The sequence below is a fragment of the Atta cephalotes genome (genome assembly GCF_000143395.1).
Source record: "Atta cephalotes unplaced genomic scaffold scaffold00025, whole genome shotgun sequence".
Lineage (NCBI taxonomy): Eukaryota > Metazoa > Arthropoda > Insecta > Hymenoptera > Formicidae > Atta > Atta cephalotes.
The window spans coordinates 3,319,744-3,343,774 of NW_012130089.1; the positions used below are offsets into that span (position 1 = coordinate 3,319,744).

General features: G+C 37.0%; 1 protein-coding gene across 1 annotated transcript in view; it reads right to left on the minus strand.

Moving 5' to 3' along the window:
• Positions 1-6,955: 6,955 nt before the first annotated feature.
• LOC105620317 (T-box protein H15-like) overlaps positions 6,956-24,031 on the minus strand; it is a 56,582-nt gene continuing 39,506 nt past the window's right edge. The window contains exons 5-6 of the mRNA XM_012201819.1: positions 7,924-8,000; positions 6,956-7,535 (exon numbers count right to left, since the gene is read on the minus strand). Of these exons, the coding sequence (XP_012057209.1) occupies positions 6,956-7,535; positions 7,924-8,000 (657 nt within the window). The remainder of the gene's footprint in view (positions 7,536-7,923; positions 8,001-24,031) is intronic.

The window sequence follows — 24,031 nt, forward strand, 5'->3', positions numbered from 1 at the left end:
AGAGAGAGAGAGAGAGAGAGAGAGAGAGGTGAGAGAGGAAGAGAAACGAATGTAAACGTCTAAAAGAAAAAAAAGAGAAAAGTAAAGTTTGTTATGTCCTAGAATATGCAAATCTCCCTCCAGATATTCTACATACAGAAAATTAGATTGTAAAGTATAAATTAACATAATAAGTATGAAATAAGGATCAGTGCGTCTCGAGACGAAGAAGAATGCAATAAATACGAAAAATTGCGAGTAGGAACGAAGTTACGCGTTGTACATCATAAGGGGTGTATTACTTTAACGAATATCGTAAGTTATAAAACTTTACAAGGTATGTAAAGTAAAATCACAATAACACCTGTCCGACAAAATTTAATTTATTTTCTGGAATATTTTTGCATATTATATAAACTATGGATGCTTCAGTACGCATCGATAATTTGAGATATCAAAACGTAATATAATATTCAATATTTTACATTCTGAAACTTATTATTTCGTAGCATATCGACCTTAAAATATCGTTTGATTCAATATAAAGGCTGTATTCCAAAATGTACTTATATAACATAGTCGGATGTACTAAATTTAGTATTAAATCAAAAAGCAATATAAAAATTGATAAAATACAGTACAGCAAAAAGATTATGTTGTATTTATTATCTTAAAATTATCGATTTTTATCATTTTAACACTATTTCTCCTCCAATTCTGTTAAAATTCTGATAGCTAAATTTGGATAACGGATTCGTATTCAGCAAGCAAAAATATATCGAAAATGATTTGTACTAAAAAAAAATATTATTGTTGGACATCAAACTAGCAAGTTTAGAGAGTAAGAAGATCGGTAAAAAATCGTTTTTAGAAAATTGAATCTTTTTAAACTATGCAACGATACAGTCATGTTAATATTGTCGAAAAATCACACAAGTTATAAGATGGATATATTAAGAAATTTGCCGAGAGAAATAAGCTATTATAAGTACCTACGTCACGAAAAGATGCAAGTAGGATCAACTCAGGATATATCGAGCGCAGGATGAGCAAAGGCGAGAATACGTTAATATTTTATGTATTTAAATAAAGAGTGGTGGCGATGGGCGCACATTCACACGCAAGATAGATCTGGGACTCGCCCACCGGCTAATGGCTTTATAATGCCTTCATTTCGCATTAAAACATCACCGTCGGCTCTCCAACACCTCGACGACGATTCTCGCAATGTGTCCTGCAAAAGATCCGGTACAACAATTCGCCTCTTGTCCACGATAATGCACCGTTCTTGCGCGAAATTATACGCAAATTCAAACGCACGTAACTTGCGCTAGAAAAAAACGCGAAATATCTGAATATTTCTCTTGAGCACGAAATCAGACAGAATCTTCTAATTTGTGAAAGAGATAATTATTAAAATCTCTCCGTAATATTTTGTAAATTCAAACATAGGAATACAAAATTTAACATAATTTTCCCGTTGATAAGCATTTAATATAAATGATAATTTAATGTACAATATTATAATATAATATGTTGTTAAATATCAAAGAGCAATGATAATCCAATCCCTTGAATTAAATAACATTTTAATATTTTAACTTTCATATGCGTCCTACATTTGTAAATCCATTTCTGTGGTTGAATCGCTTAGTTTTGAAGCAAACAAAGTCCATATTAATGTATGTACTTAATAAATAATAACTGTTGTATCAAGTTTAATGTATTTCTTGATTTAAATTGTTTAACTCTATTGTTATTAATTAAATTAATGTTGTATTAAAATAGAAGCAATGGCGATCTATAGAAGTGATTAAAAATAATTCAAATTGAATCATTGAATATAATTTGACACTATAAAAGAATTTAACAGTATAATGTAATATATAATTTAATATAACATTATATATTATAATATACTTTTTAATTGTTATAATGTTTATTATAACATTTATTAAAATATAATATATAATATAATAGCACATCAAATAATACCTAAATCTCAAAATTGAAGAAAATTCAAAAACGTGAGGGATAGCCTGATGATTAAAATGTCTTTATAGACATCTGGCGTCCGTGATAAATTTTTCGTTAATTATATTCCCATCAGGAGTTGCTTTCGCCTTGCAAAATGTGCTCTACTTTAATGAGCAGAAGCAGATTCATGTGCTTTCGTTCTCGGTCTTTTTACCGAAGGCGCGATCGTAATCGCGTGCTTTACGGCGACAGGACGGGAGAGGAGACCTAATCAAGCGGCCGGACATTCTCGATGTTTACGACGAGACGTTACGCGCTGATTTTTTCCCTTTTTCGTCGTAACGCTCTCACCGTGTCACTCCTCTCGGCGCCGCTGCTAATACCGGATCCCGTCGCCTTTTCGTGCCGAACGCAACGCGTGATTTACGACCGAAGGATGGATCGGTCGGGACCGACCGGCCGCACGTCTATTCATGTCCTAATGCCCGTCCGATACGGCCATAATGATGGAAATGTATTCATTTTGCCCACTTTACGACATGATGATCGCTCGACGAATTAATAAAGCGAATAGCTACGCGAACGATAAATTTAATCCCAGTTTAGTATACTAATTAATTATTTCAATTGTCGACGCGGTGAAAGTTACAGCTTTCATATATATTCGCGCATTATATTTAATGGATAGAAGATGGAATAAATATATATTATGATATTTGTAAAGAATAAAAGTGATATAAAATCAATTGAAATTTGCTAAGAAAATACTCGACGACATATAATGGCAGATAAAGTTTCCGGCCAATATATAATTTTATCTTCCAGATTGACATATACAAATTTATTACATACATTTTTATATTATAAGTTAATAAAATTCCGTTATAATTAACTTCAGAACATGATTTGAAGAGTTTTAGTATTATATTTGTTTATTAGATTTTTATTTGCCCACTGAAAAAAATTCCTAAATTTAAGTAATATTTTCTTGAATAGTATTAACAATAAGTAAACATTTTTTTAATGCAAATAAATATTTATTAAAAAAAAAGTAATATTTAAATTAAATAACATGTTTACATTTAGATATTTATCTGCAATAAGGAAATGTTTATTTAGTATTACTATTCAAGAAAATATTATTTAGATTTAGAAAGATTTTTTTCGTAAATTATGTAAAAATTCTTTATCTAAACAATTCGATAAAATTGCTCATTATAGAATTTAAAAATATATGATTAAAAAGGGAGAATTAATTCTTCATTGCGATAAATGAGTGTTACATACGCTGAAAAAAATGCCCAATGCAAGAACGACAACGTGAGAGCGATCTCATGACCACGTTGGTAATCAGTCAGTCTCGCTGGCTTTCCAACAAATGGTGACTCCTTCATCCCCTAATCGCACGGCCGGCTTAAGGATCGCGTGATGATGCCTTTAAACGGGGCATCCTGTAGCCAGTTAACCATACAGAACCGACAACATTTGCCTAAGCGTGTACACGCCAGCTCGGACAGGATCAACTGCGAATAATAGTTCCTTACCTCGATCACATCAGGCTTACCCACGCCAAGGATGAGAGAGTAGATACTCGAGCGATTTATCCGTAGGATAATATCTGCGACCCGGCGATAAATAATCTACAAGAGAGAGAAGGAAATGTTTTTGTGTTATTTATGAGTTAATTATATGATAACGATGATGTATATGCTTCAGTACCTTCCCGCACGGACCATTCAGAATTAAATTCTTACGAACAGAGATGATAAAAATACGATTCAGTCTGTTATCTTTCCAAAGTTCTTAAGTAATTTAAACAAGATAATTTTAGGAATGAGTGGAACATAACAGAAATGGACGATGGCTAAGGGAGAATATTCGGAACGGCGGCTCGGACATATTCGGTACAAGAAGTTTATTAGGGTTTATTTACAAGGGAGCAGCTTGCACAGCAATAGGTGTACGCGTTTCTCACAACACAAGCATTAACAATGTAACGCCCTACACTAACACTAATCGCCGCGGCGATAATAATCCTTTAGGTGCTCGTAGAGAACGCGCGAAGTGTCGCTATGAGATTCTTAATTCTTCTCTTTTCGCTAGGCTCAACTTAAATGTGAATCCAATGCCAAAATCATCGATTCTTTAATCTACACTCTTTATCCAAGAGGTACTCTGAAAGCGTCCTTAGGAAAATATCCTATGGAATGTCTTTAGAATGTCCTTTAGAGATCGGTGCTATATGGAAAAACGAAGTTTACTGTAAATCCTTTCAATCAAAACGTGTCGCGTTCAAGGCGCTCACTTCACGCTTGCTCCACGTCGAAGTATGGAATCGAAACATAAATAACGATAACAATAGCTTGTGATACGAAATATACAGCTTATATTACAAGAGATAGAGGCGTAATTATCTTATATCGCAAGTATATATATGTATACCTATATACAAGTAGACTTTAGTCGTCGTACAGCTTAGTGTTGCCCTTAAAGATGTATATACGTGTATTATGTACGGCATTGTACGGCACTATGTCGCCTTGGGAACCAGGATGGTTACATATGTACAATCCGTTCGTATTCTTGCGTGTGCGATCCGCTGAAAATCATTATGATCTTTGCAGATCGTTCGCTAGACTTCGAAACGCAACTGTGTTTTTTGTATACGTAGTAACAATTTTGATGAAATATAGAAACGGGAACATACAACGAAAACGTTTTTCGCGAAAATCGGATTATCCGATTCAGCGTATCATCGCGGTTTTTTCTTTGACAGTGAGAATAGTTTGAGCGAACCTATAAAATATGCTGCAAGATACACATCAGGTAATGGAACTTCAAGGTATCCGGCATCTCTTCTGCAAGTGCAAGAGATTTTTTACGCAACGATATTTTTTTATTTTTATTGATTTCAAAGTGCATCTTTAAGTGTATCTTGACCATGAGCGTACCCAGGATAACTTTTAGGAAGGCAACAAAATTAAATTTGAGATTTTTTTTAACCCCGGGGGGGGGTCTGTCAGATTTGTTTTATTTTATATTATATTTAATGAATTACTGATAGGTAAATCATAAAATCACACATATATTTTATTTGTTAATTTATTTTATTTTTTTTTAATTGTAAACTGAACGTTTAAACTGGAAAAACTTAAATTTAGAATACTAGCCGTTTTGGATTTTCAGAAAATCTTTTTAGAACTTTCTGTCTTCTTTCTAAAATAAATTTCTTGTGAATACACATGAAATATAGATTGTTTAAGAACTTTAATTACTTCTGTTCTTCTTTAAGAATTAGAGGTACCATGATCTTCCTTGTCTTTCCTGGCTACGCCCATAATCCCGACTACCAGGATCGCGGCGGTCCTATCGCTTCCGATCGCTGATCAAGGCAAGGATATGTACAGATCGGGCTTCTCTCGGTCCCAGGGTTCAGTCAAGGAGACAACGGAATCGCCGAGTCACGTGAGACGGCTGTGTCGAGTCCCCTGTGCTTTGCCACCACGCCAAAGGTCGAGAGTTCAGCCGAGAGAGGCAGTATTCAGACCCTCGGAGAGCGTGCGCTTTACGTTTCTTTCCTCCGGTTCATCTTTGCGGCGCGGCGCGAGAAAAGGACGGAGAGCGACAACTCGCCGTGGCCAACTCGAGAACCTTTGACACTACAATTATCGTTGCTATTCACGCTGGATTCTGCACGTTTCGTCGGTACCTCGGACTCGCGGCACCTACTCTGCGACGTCTTCCGACGCCGTGTGACACATGACACGCGCAACGAAAATCGATTCCCGATTTTTACATAAACATTCCATACCAATTTATCACGTTACGCATGCATATGAATGTGTGAACGTATGTGTGTTTACGTTCATCTTGTATTAATCTAACGGAATGGAGACCGGCTCCTTAATAATTCAATGACAAAAAACATAATAATTAATTGTATACGATAAATATTGCACTTTTAATAAGAAAATTCTGTAACTGCTAAGAATTCTGGAACTCTAAAAGAAATATAAAGCTTTATTTTAAGTAAAAATAAAATACTTATTATTTTAAATTAATAATTAATAATTATTATTATTAATAATATTTTATAATATCATTACAAGATTATATTATTAATAATAATCATCATTATTAAATCGTACATCAATTTAATTCATGATAAGGTAAGCTTAGGTACGCATGGGCTGACTATGAACTGTAATTTCTCTATAATATAATAATTGCTAAATAAAGCATTTTTGTAGCCATTCTGAAAGTCAATGGCGTCTTTTCCGTATGCCCATTTTACCCGAGTTTACCTTATTACAAGTTTTCTAGTTTCAGTTTATGATTGTGTTTCAAGACCGACAAATAATCGGCACGCAATTTGCTTGAACTGGAAAATCTATGTAAAAATTCATGCAAGAAATATTATTAGGCACCTCCGCTTTGATCGAATAACACTTATTTCTACCAAACAGATTAACTTTAATCTTGATTTAACTTAATTCGGTAGAAATGGACATAAGGCTCCTTTTATACATTTATTTGTATTATTTTTCAAATAATGCGATGGAAATCGATCAGCGCGCGCAAAAGTTTCGTCAGTTTTTCAATGAAAGAAGACGAATATTGCAAGATGAATTGATTGTTACATTTCGGTCTTAGTCGAGAAAAGTTGACTTTCATCACATCGAAAGGAATAGATTCCTCCATAAAAAACGCAACGCAATTGTACAATCCAATTGTACGGCATTTCCTTTTCTATATGAGAAAAAGCTCAGAAAAAGTGTAGTCTTAATAACACGTTTGAGACATCAAACGTGTTTTTTATTTATCTGCATGGGACTGTACTAGAACTCTCTTCTTCCTTTTTTTTGCCAAATATCAAACATATACTTATTTCACTTTAAGTTCCAAAAGTGTACACTAGTTCAACCACAGGAAATTGATCTTATCGAGTTTCTCTAAAAGAAAATCGCGATCATTGTTTTCCTAATGAAGCCACGAAGGACTACGACGGTGAAAGATCTTGAGCCTCCCTGCTGAGACTATCTGTAGGCGATGGCGTGGCCCTTCTGGACGGCGACGGCGACGGCGCAGCCGGCGTTGAGGACTTGGGGACAGTCGTGTGATATGGCGAGAATCGATTGTGACCCAAGGCAAGAGGCGATGGATAGAGTGGTCGAGGGGCCGCGGGGCCTGTTGTATTCTGCTGGGAACTGGACGCGACCAGCTGTTGTTGATGATGTGCCGCTGCAAAGATAGTAGATCCAATCGAAGAGGCCCACCATAAATGACCTAGTTGCTGTTGCTGTTGATGTTGTTGTTGTTGATGGCTGGTGCCCGCGGCTGAAGCACCCGGATAGACCAAAGTGGGATTAACCAACTGGGCGTAAGGATTGGTAGCAGCTACGGCCGCCGCCGCTCTCAGCAGCATCTGAGAACGCGCAGCCCACAATGCTTTCTCCTCGAGACTGAGATTGTTCACGGCGCCTGCCTGGAGTTGTTCCATTTCGAAGGGAAGCCGATGCGGAAACCTCAACGTTTGCTGTTCTGCCAGCATTGATTCCATCGTCTCCCTAAAAGGGAAGCTGCTCCATTATGCATACCGCCTTCTAGCCGCGAAATTCTTCGAAAGGATATTGAGTCAAACTTTTGTCAGCCAAATAAAATTCACTAATGAATTGTCCATTTCGTTTTCAAATTTTCGTTTAATTTATCTTCTCTGTTATAGGCTTCGACGCTATTATGATTAATGATCTCCTTTAAAGCTGGTAGCTATATTTATGATTTTACACGCTAGCAAATAACTTTTACTGTATTATTAAAAAGAAAGAAAGAAAGTGATAAATCTTTTTCCTACATCAATACAGAATTGAAGCGAAGTCTCAACATTGATTTATGTAGTTCCAAATTCTTTTATCATAGACGATTTTATCGAACTCGGCGCCGTTTAACATCAGTTAGTAAGGAGCTTACCTCTCGAAGTCCGTGAGACGAGAAGAATCCCGAAAGCCCTTGGCGAACGGATTACTGTCGATCTTGAGCTTTGTGATCTGTAACAAGCGGAAAAATGGCCGTCGGTTAGTACATGGCGGACAGGAGATTGGCGATCGGAGAGATCCGGTCGCCCCCGGACTCGCATTAACATCGGCGATCTCTCGCAAATTCCCCGATCTTATTACCCGGCGCGCGACAGCTCGGCTTCGCTTCGGGAAAATTACGTCACCGGACAGCCAACGGCGCGTGGCGGAAAACGGCCGGCTGTTTCGAAACGGTTCGTTCCATCGATCGAGAGTCAACGGCTCGTAAAATTAGAAGAAGGCGGCGAAGCGACCTACCTATACAGCGGAGGAAAGGGAGAAGGAAGCTGGGAAATCAGAGGGATCGAAGAAGAGATAGGGGAACTCGCTGATACACGTGAATTCTCGCGGGCGTTACGGAAGTGAACCGGGAATGCACTGGTTTCGAGATTTTTCTGGCAATAGTAGAGTTGCTAGCTGATTCATCATGACTGAAAGATCAGATATATATTTTTGATCGAAATGAAATAAGCGACCATGATATTATTCATTGAATACAATTCTTCATTTATTGAAAGACATTGTTTTGAAAATGGCATGAGAAGAATTATGAAACGTAACGAATTTACTAAAAATAAAAATTTTGCAATTTTGTGTAAACGTGTATTGAGTACAGAAGTGATACAGTATATACTATATTAATTGACAAAACGATTTTATATAAAACTTTATATTTTATAAAAAACTTCATTTTGTTAGTCAACAGTTAGTTTATCAAAAAAAGTAAAGCCTGTAGCCAAAGATAGCAATAAAAGATAAACGCAAAAGTGCTACGTATAGGAGTAAATATAAAAGCGTTAGAGTTAGTTTACAATAAACATTAAACTCAATACATATTTCTGATATGTTGGATGTTTCATTTTAATTAAAGTATTTTTCGAGAATGAGACGTGAGATTGAAAAAAGTTTCAGACAAAAGTTATGTAACTTCAAGGGAAACATAAGATGGTACCATTGGTTTGATTTTGGATGATCTTATCAAGACCTTTGAATCATTTTGAATTTTTTTAAATTTCCATTTTTCATTCCATATTCCGTATGCATATTTTAACAAGATAAATTGCTTAAATTGTACACAAAAGAATTCATTATTAAGAAGAAACCTAACGATGAACTGTTCATTAATTTTCCTACATATAGTTCCGATTTTCTTTAGAGGTGTGTCCAAAAAGTAAATAATGTTCGTTTTCAGTAAATAGTTGTAGAAAATGATCTCCTTTCCATTTTAACCATTTTCTTTATAATGGATCTTTATGTTTTCATTCTAATATTTTCTGGTACGTTAACAAGCAAAGCTACCTCTCACTGCGAAGGCAAAGAACGCTTTGTTCACACTCGGCACTTAAAAAACCGTCGACTAACACGGTGGTCGACAGGAAGAAATCTGAGAAAGTTTGTCTACGTGTTGGTCTACATATCGTCACGTTTGTAGTAGCCTCTTAAGTGGTTGGGCTGCATTTCCTCTCTCGTTCGTGTGCACCACCCCTACGGAAATCTACCCTAAGTCAGATCTACACCCTAGTTTGGCGTTTCGCATTACCTACAGGGGCCCACCCACGACGGATGGGACGAATACACAGGTGGCCCCGTTTCCGAGATCTCCCGACATTGACCATTTAAACGATGCCCTTCGCTTAATATCCTCCCTTTCGCCGAAATCTTTGAGGACAGATTTCATTGCCTGATTCTCAAGGGATAATACCTGCGTTCCGACGATTGCAAAGTTTTCAAACATAAAAAGATGTGTTGAACCGACAAAATTTTCCGCGTGTTTAAGCGCGAAACGTATCAGCTTACATCGCAAGATGCACATGACCAGATATGTACTTCAAAGAATAACAATAAGATAATTCATTTTACAAAAGATTGTAAAAATCTCTTAATATTTTATCTATTATAATATGTTTTGCATGTATTCTTTTATTATAATACTTGTATCTGCATTAATATAATTAATGATATTAATTAATAATGATAATTAATTATCATTTAATTATCAATTAATTTAAATTTTAAACTAGAAAATACAAATTTATATTAATTTCAATAATATTTTTTTACATCCTATCATTTTTTAATATTTTTTTTACAGACCTATCATTTTTTTATATAATTTATCGTTTTTTATAAAAATGTATTCGTTATTATTAGCTATATTCGTTACTATTCGCTTTATTACATTAATAATTATATAACTTTGATTCTTCGAAACTTGAAGTATCGAAGATTTTAATGCCATAGCTTTTTAAAACTTCGTAGTTCAAATGTCAAAGTTTAAAAAATTAATCACCAATTTTAATAAAAAGACAATATATTTTCCGCAATAAATTGTTTGTAACTTTTTAAGATGCTTATTAGCATCAAATTATTTACGATTTTTAGGATACTTAATATTGGTGCTTATTAACATTAATATTTATTAAATTAATAATATTATACTTGGCTATTTAATTTATGATATTATTACTCCAGATTAAGATTACGTTTAAATTGAAAATGATTTAGCAATTGTAGAATTGAATATGTATATATTGTATAAACATTTGCACTGAAATTTATTATTGAAGCATTAAAATCCAAAAAATTTAAATCGATAAAGCTTTTTCGTTATTATGTATTCACATTGCGGTCTTATGATACATTCTTTATAAATATATTTTTTAAATAAATTTTTCAAAAAATCAAATTTTTCTAAACATTTTTCAAAACGCTAAAAGTGTTAGTCATACTTAAAACCTTGGTAATTGGTGATTAGATGATGTCGTTAATTAACGTCTTCCCACGCGCGCTAGTGTTTGAACGAAAGAAAATATCGGCGGCACCACCATAAAAATGTCAAACAAGCGTAGTGATATCCCTCGACACGAACCCATCTAATTTCCGTCCGGCGAGCCAGCAGGCATAAATCAGTCTTGTCTTCCGGGTCGAGTGTCACGGACGAGATGCGGCACGGTACGACACGCTCCTGCTGCTTCGTCTGCTTGGGGTACCAACGTCTTTTGGAAGACCCTCCCACCCGCTACCCGAGATGAGGCACAACACGCGTGTATTTATTTGGAAAAGGGAGCCGCTTGTCGCAACTCCAGTTGTCCGTAGGTGGTCCAATTAATCCACACTATCCCAAAACTAGGAAGCAAACGAGATGTCCCATTTCCTCAATAATAAGCCAATTTGAAGAAAATTGTCAATATTAACTTAATATATAATAAAGTATTAAAAAATATTTGAGTTAGTAATATGCCACATAAAAACATTATATCTACAGATATTCCTTGTGAAAATATTAAAACTCTATTTTTTAAAGAAGTAATACAGAAAGTTTAAAGAACTTGTATATCTTTATAAATATAATAATGTTTATAGAAATAAAATTTACAAGATATATTTTATCATTGAATAAAACGGGTAGTTTTAAAACTAATCTAATATTCACAAGATAGCGCTTTTTCAGAATTAATTCAATGTTCAATATATTCCTTCATTTAAATACATGTCATAGTTTTTAACATTTAATAAGAACTTCTCCGATAAGCGAGTAACAATTTATATTTATAATCTTTAATTGACATATATGAGACAGCTATCATTTCCAATCTCCCATCATACATTTATCCACCAATCGCAATAACTTTACGAGTGATAAAGAAATATTCTCGATAAGCTTGTGGTGCGTTAGCATCTCTTCTCTTGTAACATTACGGACGAGAGCGAACGTCTCGACGATTGTCGGGACTGAAAGTCGTCGCGCAACTTCCAGTTTATCTGCTCGTCGAAAGGTCGCCGCCGTTTTCGCGTCCTCAGCGACGGAGGACAAAAAAAGAAGGAAGAGAAAAGGAGGAAGGGAAGCAGTGAGGGAGCGGAGGAGTGGCACTCTTGGTGTGTCGAGTGGGTGGTCCAATTACCCTACGGTTTCGCGCTCACGAGCAGCACGTGCAGGCCCCAGTAATAAGACTCTTTCCTTCAAAGCTGAAGCTAAGCCGGTGCTAAGTCCGGGGCCGCCTCGGTTTTAGTTACGATTCCGCTGACATCATTAGCCAAACATCTGGTCCGCCACGACCACCACCATCACCGTCGTCATCATCGTCGTCGTCGTCAGCATCGTCAGCATCGTCGCTCTCTCGACAACATCTCGCCACCTCCATCTACGTTCTCATCTACATCTCCTTTTCTCTATCTGTATTCGCTTCTCGTCATCGGTCTGCCTGACGATTCACGTCGTCGTCGTCGTCGTCGTCGTCGTCGTCGTCGTCGTCGTCGTCACTTTACGAGCGGGTCGCCGACGATATTCCGTCGCGTGGGTCTTTGAGATTCGCGAAACGGACTATATCGGACGCAAGTTCAGAACAACTTCTGGTCTTTGATATCGGTGCTTTACCGTGTTTTGCCAACCGACATTCTTGTCAAACTCTTTGCGGTAGGTCTGCTAGTTCGCAGTGGCGTGGTGTAACGTTTACGAATTTTGTTCAACTCTACTCTTTCTTAAAATTGCATCCTTAAATTCTCGATTTTGAATATTTCTTCAAAATTTAAATATCCAAAATCGTTAAAGAATAAAATTTATCTTATATATTAGATATAAAAAATAAAATTTTAATATTCTTTCCAATCTTGATTAGCGAGAAAAAATGTTAGATTATTTAATAATATTACTATAAAATTATAATCTTATGAAAGTCATTTAGACCACGGAAAGAATGGTTTTGCTGAAGTATCTAAGAATTTAACTAGATCTAAAAATAAATTTCTGTTGCATCAGAATAATTATGTAGGATTGCTAAAATATCAAAATTTTTGGTTGCTCATCACGTTTGAATTTTCTACACAAATATTTTGATGAACAAAATTATTGTCAGGTTTATATTTAACTAAATTTTTAGATATTTCAGCAAAATCGTTCTTTCCGTGAACTTTCTGTTTCTAAACAAAATTAAAAAATTAAACGGTCATATCGAGATCAGCTTGAATCCCCGCGACGGGGATTCTATCGCGTTGATGGATGAAATTTCCAGCAATGTGGCGTTGAAGCCTCGACGCCACTGCGGCGGGCTCTCCGACAAACGCGGTCGACCCATCGAAGTTATACGATTTCGCTGACACGGCTCGGGCAAACGCTTGGACCACTTCCCAGACCGATTTACGATGTCGGCCGTGTAGCGCGCAGCGAGTGGTACGCCGCGTGATAAATTCGCCTTGCATGCTCGACGTTCTGCATGGCCCGGTAGCCCCCGAGCTTCGTACCCGAGCGCATCGCCCGCCGCGTGTGAATAAATCCTCGGGGGAGATGCATCCCGAGAGATGACGCTCCGCCACGCATGAGAACGTATGTCGTGCCGGGCGCGATACGCAATTCGCGAACATCGAACGATCTTTCGCGTTAGCCGATTAGGGAAATCAAGATTAACTATAAGATTATAGAACGTGGCCGATGCTTGTAATAGAGAAATTCCACGCATGGATACGTACGACAAAAAATAAAATTATATCAGATAAAGAACATAAATATAATTTATTAATAATAGTTACTATTACTAGTTTTTAAATTTTAAATTAGGAAATATAGATTGCTATATAAATTATATCAATACATCAAATCTTTTTTAGCAATAAGTTTTATAATTAATCCCCAAAATAGCTAAATTTGTAATACTTTTAAAATGCTTACGACTATCGCAAAGATAAAACACAAGCTTACAAGTTTTATAAATTTTGAGGCAATGTTGTATTTAAAAAATCCTTAAAGTCTTTACCTTTTCATTTTGTTGAAAAAGAATATGAGAATATATTTGTCTAAATCTTCACATTTAAGGCCAATATTCATAGTTGGTTCTCATATTTTAAATCGTCTTAAGTTCAATCTTAAAATATCATGAACCAATCAGAGAACTGTATCAGCATCTTAAAACATTACTTAAAACAGTTTTAAATAAGAACTAAAATTTGAATATCTTTATTCAAAATCGAGATATGTCTTGGATACATATTGGATCTCGAAAGACTGGATGAAAGTTATGGACTCACTTTGTTACTGCTTTGTTACTCACGACAGTCACACCATCATCACGGACGTACCTTTTAAATAATCCTTTTTGCACCCTGTGTCTCAAAGAAAGAAGTCATTGTAGCGAAAAAAAATGACGACGAGACAGTATATTTGCAAACACCGCGACTTTGACTTTCAAACCGCGTCACGCGACAAAAACTTCAATACGAAATTCACGCGTTTCCAAGGTCCGCGACATGGCGGAAAGCAATTTTCTGAGAATGCACGCAGGGTATCGGCGTCAGACCGTCATCGACCGGTCGATGGGCCCACGGCATGGCGAGGACAGATCGGCACGGCCGATCGAAGGACAGGTAGCCAATTACGTCCAGCTGCAGAGCGCCAGATCCGATGAAAATTGAGAGAGAATTTGCGAACATGGTGGGCGGAGCGGACCCAGGCGGGCCCGGATATTCCAACGCCAACATACTCGCAGTTAGCGTGCGGATCCGATTGGACTCTGGACCAGGAAGTCCTTCGCAAGGGAACAAGAGAAGACGAAAGAAGTCGGTCGGTCGAAAAACATCAAAAGCCGAACCCTAAATTAACTGCTTCTCCTCTCACGCAACAAATAAATTAAATTCTAAGAACAATAAAGATCTGAGTTACATTTAGCTTAACAAAAATAAATACTCTAAAGCAGGCCTGTCCAATTTGAGCTCCGGAGCCAAAACGCAAAAATCATCAAAAGATTCAATATAAGTTTTCAGGGAAAAGTATTGATAAGCATCGCTCAGAATATTAACAGTCCCCGAAATCTTATCCACATTAAATTTTTGCGTTGATTATTTTGTATTTTTTGGCTCCGAAGCTCAAATTGGACAAGCCTACTCTAAAGTATTCATCAAGTCTGTAAATAATATATATCCTTGAAACTTCTTTTCAAGACGCAATCGAATAGCTAATAGATCTTGTCATTTCACGATTCTTTTATCTGATACACGATTAATGTACGTATAAGCTGTCACGAAGTTATAAGAGCTACTTAACGTAAGCGTAAGTTATTAACGTGAACTTTGCGTTAATAAAAGATACGCGGAGAAACGCTTCCCAGGTGAGAATTGTATTTTAAACGACGTGTGCAATATATTTTTCAACACCACTTCAAGTTTATTCCATCTGAGTTACGGCATCTGATCTTCGTGCTCAACGATTAAGATCAACGTAATTGAATAATAAGCGGCTGATTTCTCCCGGCTCCCGGGATAACTCACGGCGTCATCGTAGATTTTTTGATAGGTGAGATCGTTAATTGCGCGCGTGTAAGATACGTTATTATGAAAATTCCGAGGAGGCGTGCGTGTTCGAGGCCGATTTAAAATTAAAATGCTGGCGGAGCGTGTGCGCAAATGATTTAAACTCTCTCGTCTATAATAACAGCTCGATAACGCCTCGCGTATTGTTCCAGCGCGCGCTCGTAATCAAATTTGCAAGACTAATAGCGCGAGAGGCGACCGGCGACGCGGTGGATAAGTATCGTAAACTTCAGCTTAACGCAGAATAAAGTCGGCATTATTTCACGCAACGATAATATTCCGTTTATCGGGGAATGCGCCTGTCGATCGCGTCAAGATGCGTGTTGTACGAACCCGGCATTATGCATTACCATGCACGCGTTTAATAGCAGCGGTGGCCTTACACAACGATAAATCATAACCCATAATGGACAGCCTAGTGGATTTTTAAACGGAAATGATGGAAACGTCATGGAAACTACTATACCTACTTGCCTATAGAATAAAGTGTAGCATTGTTATCCCATGTAATAATTTACTGATGTATTATGTAATGACGTTTGCTGACGATGATGATCTCGCTCTTTTACACAACTAAAAAAACATGATTTTTTATTTATCGCCATGAATGAATTAAATAAATATTACGCCATCAATCATTAAAAGTGAACGAACGTAACTTTATAAAAAATCGTTAAAATGTCACAATTAAAAAAGGATGATTCAAAAACTCTACACAATTCAAAAAGAATGTTTTTTTAAGGGTTGCGAAAATGACATTTAATCATGTTAAAAATATATTCTTTTTGTGCTTAAATTATTTGATTAGTCAGTGTTGAAAAAAACTTTCTGGAAAACATAATTTTTTGAGTTGTGTTTTGAAGTAAGAGAGCGATTATCATTTATCCTTAATATTTTTAAAGTAAGTTCTCGCATTCGTAAAATATATAAAATAATATATATAAATTATCATCTCTCTCTATGAGAATCTATTTTGAAATTCTGAATATTTGATATTTTATATACTGAATGCTATTTGATATAATTTATAATACTAAGGGATTGTCATACTTTTAGATTATCAAATGTTGAGTCCTCGATTAAACTTTCGAAATCTAGACCCTACGTAGATGTTCGCCGTCGCCGATTTCGAAGTGCTTGAATCTTTGAGTTTTCAAGCCCTGTAATATTTACATCCTCCAGATTTTAGACCCTTAACTTCTCGACTTCCTCTAATCCTTGTATCCTCAAATCCTCCAATCTGAATCGCATTAGCTCCCCGGATAATATTCTCGGTTCTCGCGATCCTCGAAACTCCTTCGGAGAGCTTACCCAAAGTGCACGTTCCCCTTTCACGCGAATCCTCGAGACGTACACGTTCGGTGAAGACCGCGCGAAATGAAGCCGTAGGTAATTGAAAGGGATGCTTTCGCACCCGAGGCCCGGGTGTCTAATAATAGATTTAATAGAGACACGCTCATTGAGGAAGAGGGGACCCCGCGCTCTCTTGCCTTGGCGCGCTATTTAGTCCCGCTTGTGTGCTCGCACCGCTACGCTCGCTCGCCCATCTCACCGCCTTTTTTCGCCCTTTGCTGCCGAAACGCCGCTCTGCCGTTATGGTGACGACTAGCGATAAAATTAAATTATCATACGCCGGCTGATTTATAAATACGTCGCTGCGGACGCAACACCGCGGGCGACGTTTTAATCCAAACGCGACGCCTTCGTCAACAGGGTGGTCCCAAAGTCCAACCACGTGCAATCCGAGTTTGGACAAATTATAAAGTTTATAAAATATTTTATTATCTTCTTGCCCTATATAATATCTATTATATATATATATATATATATATATACACACTATATATAATACATATAATAATAATATTACTCCCTTACTTAAAAAATGACACGAAACATTTTAAACATTTTCGAGTTATTATATCATAAATGAGTTAAATAAACATTATTCTATTAATCATTAAAAGTGAACTTATAATTTCATTAAAGAATCGAAAAAATTGTCACAATTCAAAAAGAATTTTCAAGGATATTTTCATAAAAAACAAAATTTACAAAAATGTGTGATAACATTAAGAATATATTCTTTTTGCAATATTATTTGAGTCAATAATTTTCTGTCAAATTGAAAAATAATTTTTCTCGCTTTTTGGAAAACTTAATTTTTTTAGTTGTGTAACTTTTGAAATAAGAAAGGATTATAAATTATGATTAATTTATGACAATATATATCGAGATTCTTAAAATTTGATTTTTATATTGAATCTTTCTGTACTTAAATATCTGGATAATTATTAAATATATTAATGAATTTAGAAAAATAAAATATATGTGTTGAAAAATAAAACACATTTGAGAGTAGGTTTTGATTAAGTATAATTCCGCGAAGTCATTATGCGAAAAGATTTTCATGTTCCATTATAAATCTCTTCATACTTACACTGTAAAAAATAAAATATTAATTTTAATTTATAATCGTATAACAGACTTTCTGAGACATGTAAAAATGTTAAAATTAACACAAACTTAATTTTAACATTTTTGCATGCTTAGAAAGTCCACTATACGATTATAAGTTAAAATTAACATTTTATTTTTCACAGTGTAATATTCGGAGAGAAGAACATTAATATCTATAGACATTGGTCGCAATTGGTCTCATTAAAATTACAAGGTTCCTGCATATACTAAGGAAGAAACGTTTTATCTCTGACAGGAGATGATGTTTTTGGTATATGCTAGATATCATGTTGTAACACCGAACTCATGAAAATTCACACGGCCACTTGAGCGTTAATTCCCGGCGGCGGTAACACGCAGCCACTGCCGCCGGCTGCCGCCAGTGTCGAAGTGCCTTGAGAAAAGTGTGATATTAACACGATCATTAACGTCGCGTCGACGTCGACGAGCGAAAGCGCGCGTTTTAATCTCCTCGCTCACGCAACGCGCGTGTTGTCTTGTCTGGAACGCGAATTAATTAATCCTCACACGCGATTTATTTCGCGATTTATACTCTAATATAGTCCGTCCGTAGCTTTGAGGGACATTTGAATCGCGAGGTTATCTTCGTCTGAGACGTCGGACGAGACACTGGACCGCGAGATAAGTCGTCTACAAGGGTAAAGGCATTTGTGGACCGATGTCGGCGATCATGGCGGTGATCCTCGTGCTACCCATGTCAGCTTCTTCTTCAGCTTTGCCGAAAGCGCGACGAGAGAAGGCGGAGTGGTATTGCACATAGGCGGGCATCACGTTCGATGAGGTCGAAACACACAATCGATGATACCGCCGTGTGTGGCTCCGAGAGGAGGCCCAGCCTTTTCTCTTCTTCTTCTTCTTCTTCTTCTTCTTCTTCTTCTTCTTCTTCTTCTTCCTTCCTCCCTGTCTCATTTGAACGCGATTATTTATGTTTTCTTTCGTTCTCGCCCGCGCCGACGCCGACGCTGACGCCTGCAGCCACTAAAATCGTAGTCTCCTACCTCTTCGGCCTCTTTTCTGCCTCTTCTGCTTCCTCCTTCCTTTTCTTAAACGTCGATCTTCGCTTCTTCGACCTCGAGGGGAAACAAAGAGGATGCAAACAGAGCCGAGAATTTAAGAAATTTATAACTGCGATTATTGAAGCTTATTCGACAGCCAAAGGCTAGAATATTAGAAATATTCTAGGTGTTTCCAATTCAAAGAACACAAATTCAACGTCCAACTTGTAATAATTCGAAGATCTAATTATCGTGTATATTCGAAGATCTAATCGCTAACAGCTACTAAAAATCTGAGAATTGGAAAAGAATCTTTTTAAATGTTAAAGATTTTTAGAAAATGTCAAAGGTATACGTATATATATATATATTATACAATAGATCTGAAAATTTTCTTTTCTAAAGTTGCAGAAAATGAAATTTCCCTACTGTTCTTTGTCACTCCTGGTCTCACTTTCTTCCTTCTGCTTCCTTTCTATCTTTTGCTTGTTCCTGTTTTTATTCTTCTCTCTCGAGTTCCATTTTCTTTCTTTGGCCGACCAGCTCGGCTCATTTGGTAATGCTCGAAAGCGGTGGCAAGTGTCTGAATTATTGCCCGACACATATGGTGATTGTTAAGGGGCATAGTCGCCCATATTTTTGGACATTGCCCTACATAGTCTAGCGACGGGTTTATAGCACTTTCGAGCGATTATTTCTGGCATGTCGTTACATCGAGCTATTATGAATTCGATCAAAATGTTTACGATATTTTATTCTAACAAATTCAGCGTGGCAAATATCGTATTATATAATTATTCTTCAGTTAACTTGAAACAATTTACAGCCACGTTTATGTGTAACGATATTTATTAACGATATATATATGGAGTATATATCTTTTTAATAACAAGTCTGTGTTTGTACATTTTTTAAAATTTCCATTAACAAGAATTCTTGTGATCGTAAATATGGGAAGAAAACAAAATGACGCAGAATCATTTTGATGATACTCGATGATGTCCCGCAACCTTGACTGTAACTTCCGCATCGCGTCGATTGCAAAGCAAACCGCGCTTATTTACTATTAATGCGCACTTACGCACCTAATTTACTGCAATTTTGCAGGCGGGAGACACTCGCACATCCTGCGACGAGGACACGAGCGTGCGCAAACATGTCGTTAAACGTGTGTCGCAATTACGTCACCGGGTATATTGAGTAAGGCGTGCATTGTGCCTGCGAGCACAATTTTGCGCATCCGCAGGACACGGCGTCCTGGGACATACAGAATAATTATCCGTAATCGCGTAATTATCAGGAGTTCTTCTTTATGCCCTGCGTCTCCGTTTTCGCTTTGCGCAATTAGGTACTCGGAACTGAAACGCATGCGGCCATCATTGCACGCGTTTCTTCTTAATTCTGCCGTGAAACGAGAAACACAGTTAAAGGAAGAAGAAAAGAAACATCATTTATTAGTACTCTCTGGTTTTCTAACATAATTTCATGTGATTATGTTAATTAGTTTCATATTAAGTATAGGGTGATCGACCCAGCACTGTATTACCCGCCTTCATTTGCTTTAGACATGAGCTTCACATAGGCACTTCTCCCCATCAAAGAAATACAATATATGACGAACAGTCGGAGAAATTTAAGTTTAATTTAATAAAGATAACAATCATATCGCATGTAGTCGAGAAATGTTGAGCTCGCTGTGCGAGTTGGACTTCCAACACGACGATCAGAAATACTACAAAGCGGAGTGTCACTTTGTTGACAAATAAATTTCTAAAAGTGAGAAGCTAGGCACTTCCTCGAGGCGGCAAGAGTAACACAAGCAAATACAAAGTGCGTGGACCGCGAATAATAGATGACGAAAATGTCGACTATGCCGTCGATAAATAAATATAAAGCAACAAAAAGCATTGAAATTCGTACTGTGAAGGTAGCGTTGTAAATAATAAATGGCAAACAGAAAAATGACTACGATTCATCATATTGACACGGATTCGTACTAAAAAATTAGTCCGAAAGGTCGAAAATTCTCAATGAGATTCACGATGAGCACTAATAAATATATTTTGAAAACGGATAACTCTTTTCGAGAATGATAGTATGAATGAGAAAATATAAATGCAATTATAAATATTTCTACACCGAGGAAAAAGTATTTGGTACTTGTGGCTATAATTACATGATAAAATAATCACTATTAGATATTAAAGAAGCATTGGCCTTTAAGTTAAAAGAAATAACATTTTTTGTTATTTTTAACTTCCATATGAATCAAAATATAAATTAATTCATTTTTGTAATTAATTTCAAAATAAACAATGTCCATATGACCATAGTGCACGTATGCACTTAGTAAATAATAAATTTAATTTAAGTCCAATTTAATACATCTTTTGTCAAATTTAATACATTTTCTAATTAAGTTACACTGTTTAACTCCATATTGAATGATACAAATAGTGACGACCTGCAGAAATGATTAAAAGTACTTAACTTAAATCAGATTTAATTTGACATTATAAATTCAACAGTGTAGAAACTATTTTTATAGTTATTATTACTATATTGTTATATAATGTAATAATTATATAATAATTATACTTATAATTCTATCAAAAAATATTGATACCAAAAATGTCTGTAAATTATAGTTAAATTATAATAATAGCAGTCACTTTTTCTCTAAATGTAAGCAAACTAAATTGGAAAATTTAACTAGTATTCTTCTTTACAAGTTTCAATTTTTAATTAACTTATATATATAGTATAGCATTTGCAATATATTAAAATTAAATTTATTTTAAAAAATTATTATCAACGAGATTTCATAATTCATTTGTGTCTTAGAAAAATTGTAGAAGAAGGAGTGACAAAGTCTTCGACGGAGTCGACCATGGAAGCATTAGCTCGCATAATGGATGTCCACAACGACGGGAAGGAGAATGAAGAGAGGAGAGGTAGAGCAAACGACGAAGAGCACGACTACTATGAGAGAGGAGGCGACATCAGGGGACGATAAGGAGCCGGCAGAACGGATGGAGGAACTCCCCGGCGAGCGGGCGGCCGGAGGGAAGGAAGAGAGGTGGCAGTTAGGATATGAATTATGACGTGGTGCGAGTGAGAAAGACGAATCGAGTCGGTCGCGTAGGTCGTTATGAGACTCGAGAAGGGAAGCGCGAAGGCCTGCCGGGGAAGTAAAAGGCAAAAAAAAGTGCCGTCCGCAACGATACACAGTATTGCCGGGAGAAAAAAAGGTAGTCCCCGCTAAACGAGCGCACCCCCAACGATGACTGTGACGATGACGACGACGAGTGACGAGAAACGTGCTAACCGCGACGAATGGCTTTCGAGCCGGTATATATCGAACGGGAGAAATTCAGTAAATCCAAAAATCAGTAAGTTGTATATATGGATGTGTATCAGCGCTGATGGAGAGCCCGTATTAAAGTGCTGAGATCGTTTGCCATCGGCAACCAAGCGCGACTTGTCGGTGTTGAGCATGGCAACTTGAGTTTTGCATGAGAACCTCTCAATCTTTTTTGTAGGTGACTGAGAAAAATGTTCTGGTTAAATCAAAAAGACCCAACCAGAATGGTATTGTGAGGCCAAACAGAATTTCTGGTTATGGTAACCAAAATTAATTGTGCCTTTCAATCAACATATATTAAATAGGTTTTACAGATGCAGTGTCAGAATCTGTGTTATAGATTTTAACGTCAACCGCAGAGAGTTAATCAAATGTAAATGAAATGGGGAAAAAAAAATTGGCCATTTTGTTGGCGTTGGAATTGCTGGCACCATTCATTCTTTCCACCTGCATTCCATTAATGTTATTAATATTCTTGTCTTATCTTATTGCCCGCAACTATTTCAGTATATCCCTGCTCGTATATCCCTGCAAGCTCATCAACTATCTCTCCGGTGCGGTCTTTTTAATATATCGCCGATTCCGATCTTGTCAACAACTGTAGCCTTCTTTTTCACCGAATCTCGGGGGGCTTGTCTCACATTCTAAACAAGTCGTATCTATCTATCCATCTACCATGCAACATCCGCCGTCGCGCGCTCGACTGCATTTCTACGTCACTAACGCGCATTCCATGCACCTCTGTCCTTCTCCATCTCCTTGCTCTTGTTTGACCGCGGCGCCCACCGTCGACGTTCGCGATGATCATCCGCTGCTTCCTTTGCTCTCCCTGTACCCCACTTTTACATTCTACCCCGTCTATTTTCGAACTCGTTGAAAAGCCATGGCGACAGCACTTTCGCACGCGTCGCCATGTTCGCGAACGCTCATCCTGATGTGTCAGGAAAATTCAAGGACTTCTCGCTAATTTGTCGTATTCTCTTTTCTCTTTTTTTTTTCTAATACAGATTACTAACTCTAATTGGTATTTGTAGGCCCAGTAGATCCAGAAATCTTCTTCTACTACATATTGAAAAATATTGTTTATGACAAATTTTCATAAGTTTACTTAATTAATTTACTCAATTATATTAATATTTTAAGTAAAGATATTTTAATTTAAAGTAAAGTCCACATTAAAATGGACTGCAAATATGATCAGTTAAAGAAATTTCGGAGCAAATACCGATTAGTGCTAAGTAATAATCAGTGAAAAATTGAAGAGAACGCCAATTGAAGTACAAGGAATTAGAGAAAGCTAACACGAAAGAAAAACTTTATATAAATGTGAAATCCTCCGACAAATCTGCCAACAGTTATAACAAGTTGCATGAAACTTCTCTCTGCAGGCCGTGACTTCCGCTCAGCACGAATTGGCATAAAAGAACGTGCTGACTATCATCTTGAAGAAACCTCGACGATCGAGATGACAATCGGTCGACGATATTCGACTCTTCAGGAAGATGCGAAGTAAAGAAAGAAAAGAAACAGCAACACACGGACAGATGGAAAAAATTCGGAGACGACGAGGAAACCGCAAAGAACGATAATGACGAGACGAGAAGACACAGAAAGCGAGAGGCACAAAAGAGAGGACGTCGTGGAAGAGAAACTGGCCCGAGGTAATTGCCGGGGCGTCTCTTCGCACCTCATCATCATCATCAACAGCCGCGTTTGCCTTCGTCGTCGTCGTCGTCGTCGTCGTCGTCGTCGTCGTCGTCGTCGTCGTCGTCGTCGTGTCGTTATCGTCGTCGTCGTTATCGTCGTCGTCGTCGTCGTCGTCGTCGTCGTCGTCGTCGTCGTCGTCGTCGTCGTCGTCGTCGTCGTCG